We start from the raw sequence: 14,415 nt of genomic DNA, 5'->3' as shown, positions 1-14,415 counted from the left end.
ACTTTATCTGCTTGCACGCTGCCTGTGAACATGCATGGGGTTGCTGCAACCTCTCTGATTTGGCCAGGTAAGATAGAACAGCAAGTGATTTGTCTCCCATGTCAAGAAAAGGCAAAGGAAGCAGAGAAGTGATTGGTAGGTAGGGCAATCTGACTTCCACTCTTCTGTGCTACAAACAGAAAGCAAGGCTGTAGGATGTTTGAATAAGTGCAAGACTTTCAGAGACATGGAGAGCCATGAGAGAAGGAGTCCAAGTTCAGTTTAAAAACAGAAATGAAGAAAAAAAAATGGAAAGGATCAACGTTATTAACAAGGCAAATAAGAAAACTGATTTGTATTTATATTTCTTTAAATGTTGCTCTGGTTTGTAATACTTCTTAATAAATAGTAACAAATATTAGTTTATATTAATACTTTGCTATTGAAAGTCACGATTCTAATGGAAAAAAGCAATTGCTCAGAGAGACTGTGCTGTGGGAAAGCCATGGACAAATCAACCCCACTCCCTTGGCTTCTAAATGTTAAAAACACACTTAACAATCTCACCTTTTTTTTTCCTAATCACTGATTTGAAGTCTGCTGGCACACCTGCCCAGCTGGATGTCCCTCCTGCACAAGCTGACGAGTCCAGGGCTCCCTGCTCATCCTCCCAAGTGGCCCTTCTCCCAAGGCTCCCGGTCTTGTGTTTGGCCTTCAGCCTCAGCCACTGCTACCTCCCACTCTCTCAAAGATCCCCATTGAATCACCCCATCAGATCTGCCTCCTCCTCTGCACCTGGTCAAGGTCTCGGGCTGTCTCCCTTGGACCTGGTAAGAGTCTCATTGCTGTGGATATCCTCCTTTCAGTCTACTCTCTGCCTTCACCTCAGTTTTGGTGACTTCCTATTGCCTTTATGATGCCGCCCAAACACCCCCCAAAGTCCTCACCCCCCGACACCCCTGCTCCTGCTTCCTGAGCTCAGGCCACACTGGTCTCTCCCTGGACAGGCCTTGTCTGCTCAGGTCTCTGTCCGGGATGCTCTGATCTCCAGCCTCTGCCTCTGCCAACTCCACTCACCAGCCCCGGTGCAGCTCTTCTCAAGCCCGGCCTCGGGGGAAGGTACCTCTCTGTCCTCTCTGCCTGTGCGGCACTTGGTTCTACGTGGGTGGAGCATTTACCACATTCTGTTAAAATTGCTCATGTTTATGTCCTACCGACCAGATTATGGGTGCCTTTGGGGCAGGAACCGGGTCTCAAATCTCTCTCTATTGAAAGCACCTAGTGGATAGGCTGGCAAATGAAAGATGGTTGAACAATCCTAATCAAGTTAAATGTTATTTCTATAAGCTCCCAAGCTGGGAATAGCCTGGTGACAGCTTACTGAAACTGAGGGCTGGTATGGAGGAAAGAGACTCATAAGTAGAGACAAGAATCAGAACCACAATAAAAAATTTTTTCCTCGCAAAATTCAATGGGAATTCTGGGAGAAAAACAGATCAGTGAAATTTTGGGGCTGTTCTTCACAAATCTAAAGTCTATTGACATAATAATGTGCCATGTATTGGGTTGGCCAAAAATTTCGTTTGGGTTTTTTGATAAGATGGTACAGAAAAACCTGAATAAACTTTTTGGCCAACCCAGTATAATTTGCTAAGTTCCTAAAAACCATCATGATCAATGTTTTAAACTTAGAAAATGTTAAAGCACTTGAAAATTTATGAACTGAATGAATGCATGTACACAGAGAACAAATAAATGTCTATTTATTAAGTATTATTTATACAAAGAAAAATGCACAACTCACAAATATAAAGCTTGATAAATTTTCACCAAGGGAATATAGCCCTGAAACCAATATCCAGATCAAGAAGTAGAACATTCCCAGATCCCTTGAACCTCCTTGTGCCCTTTGGCAATCACTGCCCTTTCCCACAAGGGTAACCACTATTCTGACTTTTAAGACCTTGGATCTATTTTACTTATTTTGGTTCCTTGCATAAATGGAATCATACAATATACATACATCACAAAGAATATGGTGTACATACATTATAATGTGTCCTGCTTGACTTCCTTCATTTAATATTATTTTATGAGATTCAACTATACTGCTGAGAGTAATGATGTGAGTGTCTGCCAAGTTGCTATGGAGTAAGGATAGTGCATCCTAAATTTGTAAGTGTGAATACTTCACAAATTGTATTACTAATGGGCCTATAAGGTGCTGGACTGTAAGGAACCCAGTGTCTCTTCATTCTTGCCAAGAGTTACTTGAAAAAACTATCCATGTCATAGCAAGAAAAAAAAATTGTTGCATTTCTGAACTTTTATGAACTCTATGAGATCTAGTCTGAAACTTATTCAGTAAATATTTCTATAATGAGGGAATATATGCAGTGGGATCACAAAGCACTTTTTCAGGAGAGGGGAAAAAAATACAAGCAATCAGGGACAGACTCTAGAAGTGCACTGAATAAAACTTCTGCCACACGGTCATTTTAAAAATCAGTGTAATTTTCTGAACCTTAGGAACACTTTCCTTTGCATATTCTGGTGCTTCATTTTTGTCACTTTGATAAACATTTAAAAACTAATGTTTGAACAAAACCTTTTCAGTATTTCACATTGTTCTAACCACCGACTTGCTTGCTTAAGTGGGTGAGAAGAAAAATGGAATTTTGCCCCTATATTGTGGAAGCAATACGGCAGCCAGAATTTCAGACTGAATTCGTAAAACAAATACAGAGGGTTCATCTGTTGGTCTACACCTCCGAAAGCACAATCCCAGCACGCAGCAAGCCGCACCCCTATACCGTTCTGTGTAACATACATTTATCACACAGCGCTACTATACAACCACTCACGACGTCCAAGTCCTATGAACACCTACCTTGAGGATTGAAGAAACCAGTCATCCAGAACACATTGGGCCTCCCTTCAAATATCCAGGTAGAAAACTGAGCATTTCTTTCCAAAAGTTCAGTAAACCAGAAGCCCAGAGTGGATGAGTCCCAGGACACTCTTTTCCAGATCTGGGGTATACGGGCATCGTACATGTTGTCCAGAGCATCTCTCAAGTTCTGGAAAAAAGACGTAGTTAAAATCTGAGAAAAAGAAAATTCAACAAAAGAGGGAAACGGCTACTGAGATGGTCACAGCTCACCTCACTCATAATGATCGTGCCTTCAATGGCCAATTTTAGATCACTCAGGCTACTGCGAAGTATTGAAATGACTTTTTGCATTCTGTCAATTTCTTGTCTGAGAAATATGTTCATTGAATTAAGATGCCCCATCTTCATCAAACGAGCTTTCACCTAACACAAAGCATACAATAATGGACATGAAAAAAAAAATTATCTGCCCGTTCTTTTCCAAGGATTCCTCCTCTCTCTAGTCTCTTTTTCCTCTGGATGTATCTCTACAAGCCCAAGTGAACTCTAAAATATCTCTTGCAGAACCAAATTCGCCATTAAATTTCCCATTTTCTGGGCTTCAAAAACTCCTGTCCAACTAAAATGATTTTTATTTCCTACTGATCGTACTTAGTTGATAATTGGAAAAGTACTTTGAAAAGCTGAAATAAAACTTTACTTTTTTTCCCCTTTCAAATGATTAAGTACTAAAGTGTCAGCTAAATATTCTTTTGCAATTTAACCTTTGTAAGAATATAGTCTGGAATACTTTTTCTCACAGTGCTTGTAGAACCATTATTAGAAATGTCACAGAAAGTGAATACAGCCAAAATCTTTACAGAACAGTTACCAATAAATATGATTGGCTGCAGTATCCTGACTGTTGTTGCTCTGGCCAGGGTGACTAAAGAGAGCCTTTCACAATCTAATCAATGAAAATATTTGATTTTGTGGAAGGGCCATAAAGCACCTGTCATTTTTTCCTTCTGGTATATAATTTATTGGTTATTTTGAAGAGATCAATAATAAAGCATCTGGTCACAGGAACAATAAAATATAACAATTATTGGGAAATAGGCCAATACATATACACATTTCAATTCAGTGACATATGCCCCCAGAAAAGACTGACTATGAATACTGGCAAGAACTCTCGAGAGAGCTGAACTTTCTACGGGCCACAATCAAAGAAATGCCAGAACAGGAGGGGTGAGGATAGATACATGGAGTAGGAGGGAAACTGGGAATGAGGCCCCAGTCCGCAGAGTCACCAGAAAGCCAGGGAACGGCAGCATTCTTGGATGCCCACTGGCTCCTCTTGAAGAGGAGGAGTTTCCCTCATGGGAGACTAGAGACAGATATGCTCTAGGCTCATCTGGACCGCCCTCCCTCCGCATGTTACAGAACAGGTTTTCTGGCATGGTGCCCATGTTTCCTACTCAGCAGCGGCCATCTCTGATTAACTGCAGCTGGGCCACTTCTGGTGTGTGAGGGACAAGAGGGGAACAGTGATGTGAAACTGAACACCTGGATGGGACTACCTGCACAGGTTGAGCAAGTGATCTTGAAATCCTGGTTACATATGCCAGTGTGCAAGCTCAGTTGCTCAGCTGTGTCCAACTCTCTGTGACCCCATGGACTGTAACCCACCAGGACCCTCTGTCCATGGGACTTTCCAAGCAAGAAAACTGTAGTGGGTTGCCATTTTCTCCTCCAGGGGATCTTCCTGATCCAGGGATCAAACCCAGGTCTTCTGGGTCTACTGCCTTGGTAGGCAGCTTCTTTACCACTGAGCCACCTGGGAAGCCCCCTAAACATGCCAGTGGAGGTCTCTAACCCAGTCTGACACACCAACCTTCAGGTAGTCACCTAAATTCCTGGTTCCAGAACTTACGATTTTGCAGGCTCCATTGCTCTTCTGTTCTCGTCTTGAGCCCTTCAGCCTCTAGCGGCTAAATAGCTTATATATCATCCTGCTTAGATCATGACTGCATTGAGGAAATTAACATTTTAAGGAAAAGGGAAATTATGGAAACACTTTTGCAACCAACACAAGTGAGAAATCAAGCCCAGGTGTTGGCTTCACTATGAAATTGATAGCCCCGGTAGCTCTGATATGCTAACAGCCCCAACAAATCACCTTGCCCGACACTTACAGACACGTGCTTAATGTGTCTTAAAACTTAGATTCTAGAAAATCTAAAATCAGAACTGGTTTTACTTTCAGTATCATTATTGTTTCAGCTTAAATTTTTCTTTTTATTAATAAGTAAAATATTTGCTGTACTCTCACATAGAATTTTCATGTTTCTGAAACCAGTTAGTCTTTTCTACAGTAATATGTTTTTAAGTCAATACTGCAATTATGTTTCAATTAATTAAATGTACCTTACAGCCACATTTTTAAGAACACATCTCTTCTGTAAAAGGACACTAAAAAGTAAGTAATCCTGGAAGAGGAGGCTGCTTTAGATGTCTCTTAGTACAAACTCCCTCCCATCTGATAATACATTTCGGGATACCCCTCCCACTCAGATTCTGCTGGGGTGATGACAGAACAGAGATCTTGGTGAAGTAGTCCCAACTAACCCCAAGCAGCTCAAATTATCCCAAGGTCTTGAAACTCTCCTCTGGTAATGCAAATCTGCAATCTAGTCACAGAGAGTGCATTTTATCTCACTTTCACATGCCAGAGGGAGGTGGGAAGAGGGTTCAAGATGGGGAACACATGTACACCCGTGGCTGATTCATGTCAATGTATGGCAAAACCAATACAATATTGTAAAGTAATTAGCCTCCAATTAAAGTAAATAAATTTATATTTAAAAAAATAAAAATCTTTGAAGACAGGTGTTTTGCCTCATCTGTCTTCTGATCGTTCACAATGGACCACACCAAGTATGGACTTACAATACTTATCCACTTAAAAACATTTTTCTTCCCTGACTATAAACATCTCTATGTGAAGTCACTGATTTCAGTATCTTAGCCAAATTCTTGGTATCCATCTACACATCAGAAGCAAAAATTGTTTTAAGAGGCAAGAAAATGTTTTTTATTTCTGGGGGCACTGACTGCAGGTGGGAGGGCTGTATCCCAGGCAGCCACATCTCCCAGACTCAGGGATGCCGGACAGGGAAGACACAGGACCAGAGAAATACCTCCATGAGGGCATCAGCCTTTCACTTTTTGGTTGGAAAGCTAAAATTGCCTCAGCCCAGTGTTGGATTCACATGAAGCTCGCCATCAGTAGTGAGGGGTGGAGACTGAGAACAGGAAAGAGGAGGCCCTGGATGGCCTGTCTTCTTGCTTGAAGAAGGAGGATGTCTTACAGGACTTTCAGACTGCCCAGAAATTTTACCACAATTAAAAATTTATTAAGATCAGCAGTTCTCCAAGTGTGGTCTGGGACCCCTAAAGCTCCTGAGCTCCTTTTAGGAGGTCCATGAAGTTAATTTTTTTTTCATAGTAATTCTAACACATCATTTGACTTTTTACTTGCCTTCACTGAGGAGTGTCTAGAGGCTGCATGACCTGACCTGTGGTGTCACAGCAGACAGGAGGTACCAGCAGATACAAGGGTCTATCTGTCTTCTAGTAAACCAGATATTAAAGAGATGTACAAAACCCCCGCTTTCTCTTTGAATGGTTTTGTTTTGGAAATACATTTATTTTAAAAATATAACTGTTATGCTACCATGTGATGGGTTTATTAATGTCATTTCACAATAAATTAATATTTTTTTAATTTAAGTTTACATTTATAATATATTAAATATCAGTCATTATGATCCATATATAGGCTTCCCCGATGGTTCAAGCAGTAAAGAATCTGCCTGCAATGCAAGAGACACGGGTTTGATCCCTGGGTTGGGAAGATCCCCTGGAGAAAGAAATGTCAACCCTTTCCAATACTCTTACCTGGAGAATCCCATGAACAGAGGAGCCTGGCGGGCCACAGTCTTTGGGGTCACAGAGAGTCGGATATGACTGAGCACTCACACACACAATCATAAAAGTAAGAGCTATTTGGGGTCCTTGATCATTTTGTAAAGTGGTCTTGAGATTAAAAAAATTGTTTTGAGGAAAAGCAATGTTGATTAACATGCAAACATCTGCGAGACTCAAGAAGTAGAAAATTATTGCCATCCAAACTGGAGAGTGAATTCATATAAATGGCTTGCTTTCCTATTACCTGGCTGAAAGGACAAGGAGAATAAGACGCATGGAGGGCAAGAGAGAGAAGCAAGGGCTCAATTTAAATAATGGGACAAAGCAGGCTTGGGTAAGACAGACAGGGAGAGTCTCAATCCAGAGGGTTAAAAAACCCAAAGACAGAGGAACCCAAAGATGGGCAAAGGGTACAGCAGAGGCAATTGAGAAGGAAAATGAAATAGAAAAGAAAAGTACAGATTGTAATTTTGCAAGAGGCTTGAGCAAGGGTAAGCAAGAGAAAACCAAAAAGTGAAAAAGGATTGAGCAGGGAGAGGAAGCTACTGAAATGTACTGTCCGAGGACTGTGCTCAGCCTTGTGGAACCCAATGACAGCCCTGCGCGCCGGGGGAAAGGACAGCTCACCTCATGGGGAATGTAATCAGGAGGCAGCTTGCTCAGCATGTCTTCAGATAACCTGTAAACAATGGCTTCCCGGGTCTCTCCCACGCCGCCTCCACTCTCTTTGGGCTGAATGTTGGTAATTGTTTCAAGCACAGCAGAAGCAGTGTTACTCTGGTAACTGACAAAAAGAACTGAACTGTTCAGAATGCAGCAGGAAAATGCACCTTCCGAGATAATTATCAACGCTAAAACAAAATGATGAATCACTTAAGTCAAATCCAGCCCAAAAAAGGAAACTTTACCATCGATCTATGGGAATGAAAAAACTTGAGATCTGCTCTACTTCTTCCTATTAGGACATCAAGAACATCACAGAAATAAAAGTTCTTTATCTTCAGGGAAAAAGATTCCATGAATGCCTTTAATAAGCCAAAGCAGTGCTAGCCAGCCTTGCTTGTACTAACCTAAACCCCTCAAGCTGAACAAGAAGCCCACCTCCTTTTATTCTCCCCTGTTTATGGACTGGTCCTAAGCATCCTCCATTATACAGCAATTTTTTAGCATGAAGAGCACTGCTCATAATTCTTCTCTGAATTATAAATTATTAAATTTCTTGGGTCTTTTCTGTTTTGTCTTCTCACTTTCCCACTTGTTTTATGGTTCCCAAAGTGATGTATAGGCAGCACTTGTCTAAATGCAACTACTTATCCTTAAAATTCATATATTCAATAAAGATTTACTGTGTACCCGGCAATGAGTTAGGTATTAGGAGATGGTGGTGAACAGTTCTTTTTCTCTAGGAGAGAAGGGGGACATCAGTCAATACTATCATAATAAGTGCTGTGCAGAAAAAGAACATGATGGTTTAAGATCATATAGCTTCTGTCTGTCTCATTCTCACTCTCTAGTTCCTTTTGGGGGAACTGACCAGATGCTCTGAGGTGCACAAACTTATTTTTTGTCCCAAGGTTGCTGAGTCGACCAGCAGTCTAAACACACAGATATGGTGTGTGTGTGTATGTGTGTATAGCAATTTACACCAAAAGATCAGGGAAGTTCTCTCTTAAAATGTCATGTAGGGAATTCCCTGACGGTTCAGTGGTTAAGAATTCACCTTGCAATGCAGGGGACGCGGGTTTGATCCCTAGTCCGGGAACTAAGATCCCACATACTGCTGGGCAACTAAGTCCTTGAGTGCCACAACTACCGAGCCCACGCACTCTGGAGCCCGCACAACACAACTAGAGAGACGTCCTTGCACTATAATGAAGAGCCTGCTTCAGTGAAGGATCTAAGACCCAACGCAGCCAAAAATAAATAAATAAATAAATAAATAAATAAATATATGTAATGTAAAATTGCCTTATTTTAAAAAAGGTCATCCCAGTGCACCAGCCCCAAGCATCCTGTATCCTGCATCGAACCTAGACTTTCATGTTGATGTATGGCAAAACCAATACAATATTGTAAAGCTAAAAAAATTAAAAAAATAATAAAATAAAATAATTTTTAAAAAGAAACTGGAGAAAAATAAATAAATAAAATAAAAAAGGTCATAGGTAAGTCAAGACCTGAAGAATAAGCAGGTCAGCCAGACAAAAATAGGGTGGAAGTGGGAGGCAAGAGAGGACATTCAGATAAAAGGTAGGGCCTGGAGGTGAGAAGGACTTCCCTGCATTTGAGTAACAGAGACAAGTCCAGTGAGACTGGAGCTAGAAGGAGAGGTAAGGATGCATATAAGGCAAGGACCAGACCATGCATGGTCATGTGGGCTGTTTGAAGAATCTGACATTATCCTAAAGGCAACAGGCAACCACAGAAGACTTCCTCAGCAGGGGTGTGGCAGGACCAGATTTAAATTTTTCTGTCTTTCTTGAACTCCTAATTTACCATCTATAAACGTCTCACAATTAAACTGTTTTGAGTTACTGTTTTGTTTTGCTTGTAAATTTTGTCTCTTGTCCAGATGCAAACCACATTTACATTTCCTTACGAAAGAGGTTAGAGGCAAATTTAATAGGAATCCAACAAATGCTTAAGATTAGTGATTTGTTTTTCTGTTATATTTCCTGAAATAAACCTTGTAATATGGCTATAGGTATAAAAATTTTTAACGTGCATATCTTTTAACCCATCAAGTCTACATATAAGAATTCATCCTCAAGAGAGAACCAGACATTTTAATTTCTGACAGTATAGTACAACTCTCACCCTGAACAACTTCAATGAAAATAGCTAAAAATGCTGGATAAGACATGAAAAACATTACTGAACTGGCAAGAAACTAAGAAATCCTCAGGATCAAAGGAAATATAGAATGAAAGCTGGAATCAAGAAACATAAGCCAAATTTTACCCTGCGGGCATCAACTAAACCCTGGTGTTCTCAAGTGTCTGTTGGGTTGGTGCAGTGAGAAAAGAGGTAAGCCCTATGCCCAAGGAAGAAAGCCTAATAGGAAACTCCTACATAAATTTGGGACTTCACAGGGCTAATCACTCAGTGTTAGGGTTAACTAGAAATAATCTGCCTATCAGAAGGGGATGGTAGGTAAACTGGTCAAGCTTAGTGGGAAAAAAATCTTTCCTAAAAATTCTTAATTAATTATAACATTCATTCATATTACTTGTGTGATTTGAAAAACCTCAAGCCAAAAATTTATTTTAAGATGGTCTCAGGAAACCTCAGGTGGTACCGGGGAGATGAAAACAGAAATCTTTTCCGGAACAATATGCCTTCGAATCAAGTCTCAAAGAATCCAACAGTTAATTTCCAATAAACATGAGCTCACAGCCAGAAGTTAAAAATCTTGTAAAGAAACAGGCATTGTGAGAAAGAGCCAACTAATCAAAAGGAAGTAGAACCACACCTGCAAAGATCTCAGATAGTGAATTTTCAGATGCACATTATAAAATGTTTTTATTGTATTGGAAAACAAAAAACATGATTGAAAATAAAAGTATGATACAGGAAACAAGTATGAACAGGATTTTGAAAAAGAGCCAAATAGAACTTGAAAATTAAAGCTTGCATTAGTTTATTCTATTGCTTCTGCAACAAATTATCATAAAATAAGTGATCTAAAAACAATACAAATGTATTATTTCATGGTTCTATAGTTAATAGGTCTGATACGGGTCTCACTGGGCTAAAATTAAGGTGAGCAGACTGGGTTCCTTTCTGTTGGCTATTGGGAAAGATCCATTTCCTTGCTCATTTGAGTTTTTGACAGAATTCACTTTTTTTGCAGTTGTAGGACCATTGTCCCTAATTCCACATCAGCTATAAGGACTCTTCCTAGCTTCTAGGGTCCATCTATATTTCTTTGTTCATGGCCTCCTTCCTACACCTTAAAAGTCAGAAATGGCCAGTTGAGTCGTTCTCTTTGAATCTTTCTTGCTTGTACAATTTCATCTCTCTGACTCAACTCTTCTGCCACAAAAGCTTATGTGATTAAATTGGACCCACCTGGATAATTTAGGCTAACATCCCCATCTCAAGGTCCTTAACCTTAATAGCATCTATAAAGTCATACTTGTCACATTAGGTAACATATTTACAGCTTTTAAGGATTAGGATGTGGACATCTTTGGGGGAAGTCTCTACCCAGTAACAGTTAATGATGGCTTAAACAGAAGATTAGATGTAGCCAAATAAATAATTAGAAAACAGCAAAACAGATCTCAAGACATTATCTGGAATCTGCAGAGGGGGAAATAAATGGGAACTATAAAGTTAAGAGGCATATAGGCTAAAGTAGTACATTTTAACATACTTCTAGAAAAGTTTGAGAAAGATAGAAGAAGGAGAATTAGAAAGAGATAATAACTGAAGAAATAATGACTGAGAATTGATGAAAGATTTGAATCCTCAAGTTCAGGAAACTCAGTGCATCCTAAATAGGAAAAACAAACAAGTAAATAGAAACTCACGTGTAGATACATCAACATAGCACAAAGATGGTGGAATAGAAGGATGTGCTCTCATCTTCTCCTGAGAGAACTCCAAAATTTCAACTCACTGCTGAACAACCACTGAGAGCAGAATGTTGGATCCCACCAAAAAATATACCCCATGTCCAAGGGCAAAGGCGAAGCCCCAACAAGATGGCAGGAGAGGTGAAATCACATTTAGAATCAAATCCCACACCCATCAGCGACTCTCAGAGGGCTCAAATAAAACCTTGTGTGCACCAGGACCCAGAGACCCCGCAGAGACTGAGCCAGCCCTGCCTTTGAGTGTTTGAGTGTCTCCTGTGCAGTCACAGGTCAGCAGTGGCCTGCCGCGGGGACAGGGCCTCTAGCTGCAGCAGGCCTGGGTGGCACGGTGGATGGTGTAAGTCCTCTTGGAGGAGGTTGCCATTAGCCCCACCATAGAGCCACCGAGGAGATGACCCAAAAACTGGAGAACAATTATACCAAAGAAGTTTTTGCACTGTTACTAAAGTTCTAGGACCCACAACAGAGTTCCCAACCTGGGGATCCAGCAAAGGGACTGAGAAACCCCAGGGAAATTGACTTTGGAGGCCAGTGGGATTTGATTACAGAACTTCCACAGGAGTGGGGAAACAAACTCTTGGAGGGCACTAACAAAACCTTGTGCCCACCAGGACCCAGGAAAAAGGAGTAGTGACCCCCCAAGAGACTGAGCCAGACCTGTCTGTGAGTGTCCAGGAGTCTCTGGTGCAGGTGTGGATTGACAGTGACCTGTTGTGGGGTCAGGGGCACTGTAGAAACAGTGCTGGCATAAGTCCTTTTGAAGGAGGTCACCGTTACTGCCATTACCCATACCATAGTTTGGCCTCAGGCCAAACAACAGGGAGGGAACACAGCCCCACCCATCAACACAAAATTAGATTAAAGATTTACCATCAGAATAAGACCCAGATTCCCCCAGAGCCAGTCCTTCCCATCAGGAAGATTCCACAAGCCTCTTATCCTTATCCGTCAGGGGGCAGACAGAGGAAAACCACAGTCACAGAAAACTGGCCAGGTTGATCACATGGATCACAGCCTTATCTAACTCAATGAAACCATGAACAACGCCACCCAAGACAGACGGGTCATGCTGGAGAGTTCTGACAAAACACGGTCCACTGAAGAAGGGAACGCCTTGAGAACTGCATGAATGATATAAAAAGGCAAAAAGATATGACACTGAAAGATGAACTCCACAGGTCAGTAGGTGCCCAATATGCTCCCTGAGAAGAGTGGAGAAATAACTCCAGAAAGAATGAAGAGACAGAGCCAAAGCAAACAAACAAACAAACGCCCAGTTGTGGATGTGACTGGTGATGGAAGTAAAGTCTGACGCTGTAAAGAACAATATTGCATAGGAACCTGGAATGTTAGGTCCATGAATCAAAGTAAATTAGAAGTGGTCAAACAGGAGATAGCAAGAGTGAACATCGACATTTTAGGACTAGGAATGGGTGACTTTAATTCAGATGACCATTATATCTACTACTGTGGGTAGGAATCCCTTAGAAGAAATGGAGTAGCCCTCATAGTCAACAAAAGAGTCTGAAATGCAATACTTGGGTGCAATCTCAAAAACGACAGAATGCTTGCAGATTTTTGGATCGCAGCCATTCTGACTGGTGTGAAGTGGTACCTCATTGTGGTTTTGATTTGCATTTCTCTAATAATGAGTGATGTTGAGCATCTTTTCATGTGTTTGTTAGCCATCCGTATGTCTTCTTTGGAGAAATGTCTATTTAGTTCTTTGGCCCATTTTTTGATTGGGTCGTTTATTTTTCTGGAGTTGAGCTGCAGAAGTTGCTTGTATATTTTTGAGATTAGTTGTTTGTCAGTTGCTTCATTTGCTATTATTTTCTCCCATTCAGATGGCTGTCTTTTCACCTTGCTTATATTTTCCTTTGTTGTGCAGAAGCTTTTAATTTTAATTAGATCCCATTTGTTTATTTTTGCTTTTATTTCCAGCATTCTGGGAGGTGGATCATAGAGGATCCTGCTATGATTTATGTCTGAGAGTGTTTTGCCTATGTTCTCCTCTAGGAGTTTTATAGTTTCTGATCTTACATTTAGATCTTTAATCCATTTTGAGTTTATTTTTGTGTGCGGTGTTAGAAAGTGATCTAGTTTCATTCTTTTACAAGTGGTTGACCAGTTTTCCCAGCACCACTTGTTAAAGAGATTGTCTTTACTCCATTGTATATTCTTGCCTCCTTTGTCAAAGATAAGGTGTCCATATGTGTGTGGATTTATCTCTGGGCTTTCTATTTTGTTCCATTGATCTATATGTCTGTCTTTGTGCCAGTACCATACTGTCTTGATGACTGTGGCTTTGTAGTAGAGTCTGAAGTCAGGCAAGTTGATTCCTCCAGTTCCATTCTTCTTTCTCAAGATTGCTTTGGCTATTCGAGGTTTTTTGTATTTCCATACAAAGCTTGAAATTATTTGTTCTAGTTCTGTGAAAAATGTGGCTGATAGCTTGATAGGGATTGCATTGAATTTGTAAATTGCTTTGGGTAGTATACTCATTTTCACTATATTGATTCTTCCAATCCATGAACATGGTATATTTCTCCATCTATTAGTGTCCTCTTTGATTTCTTTACCACTTCACACCAGTCAGAATGGCTGCGATCCAAAAATCTGCAAGCAATAAATGCTGGAGAGGGTGTGGAGAAAAGGGAACCCTCCTACACTGTTGGTGGGAATGCAAACTAGTACAGCCACTATGGAGAACAGTGTGGAGATTCCTTAAAAAATTGCAAATAGAACTACCTTATGACCCAGCAATCCCACTTCTGGGCATACACACCGAGGAAACCAGAATTGAAAGAGACACATGTACCCCAATGTTCATCGCAGCACTGTTTATAATAGCCAGGACATGGAAACAACCTAGATGTCCATCAGCAGATGAATGGATAAGAAAGCTGTGGTACATATACACAATGGAGTATTACTCAGCCGTTAAAAAGAATTCATTTGAATCAGTTC

General features: G+C 40.7%; 1 protein-coding gene across 1 annotated transcript in view; it reads right to left on the bottom strand.

Moving 5' to 3' along the window:
• The window catches only part of DNAH8 (dynein axonemal heavy chain 8), a 339,200-nt gene that overhangs the window by 13,301 nt on the left and 311,484 nt on the right, over positions 1 to 14,415 (bottom strand). Inside the window, exons 89-91 of the mRNA XM_060403159.1 lie at positions 7,472 to 7,628; positions 3,143 to 3,295; positions 2,870 to 3,059 (exon numbers count right to left, since the gene is read on the bottom strand). Coding sequence (XP_060259142.1) covers positions 2,870 to 3,059; positions 3,143 to 3,295; positions 7,472 to 7,628 — 500 coding nt within the window. The remainder of the gene's footprint in view (positions 1 to 2,869; positions 3,060 to 3,142; positions 3,296 to 7,471; positions 7,629 to 14,415) is intronic.

The sequence above is a fragment of the Ovis aries genome, chromosome 20, assembly GCF_016772045.2.
Source record: "Ovis aries strain OAR_USU_Benz2616 breed Rambouillet chromosome 20, ARS-UI_Ramb_v3.0, whole genome shotgun sequence".
Taxonomy (NCBI): domain Eukaryota; kingdom Metazoa; phylum Chordata; class Mammalia; order Artiodactyla; family Bovidae; genus Ovis; species Ovis aries.
The sequence above is the reverse complement of the archived record's forward strand: the minus strand, read 5'-3'. Positions and strand labels throughout refer to the sequence as shown.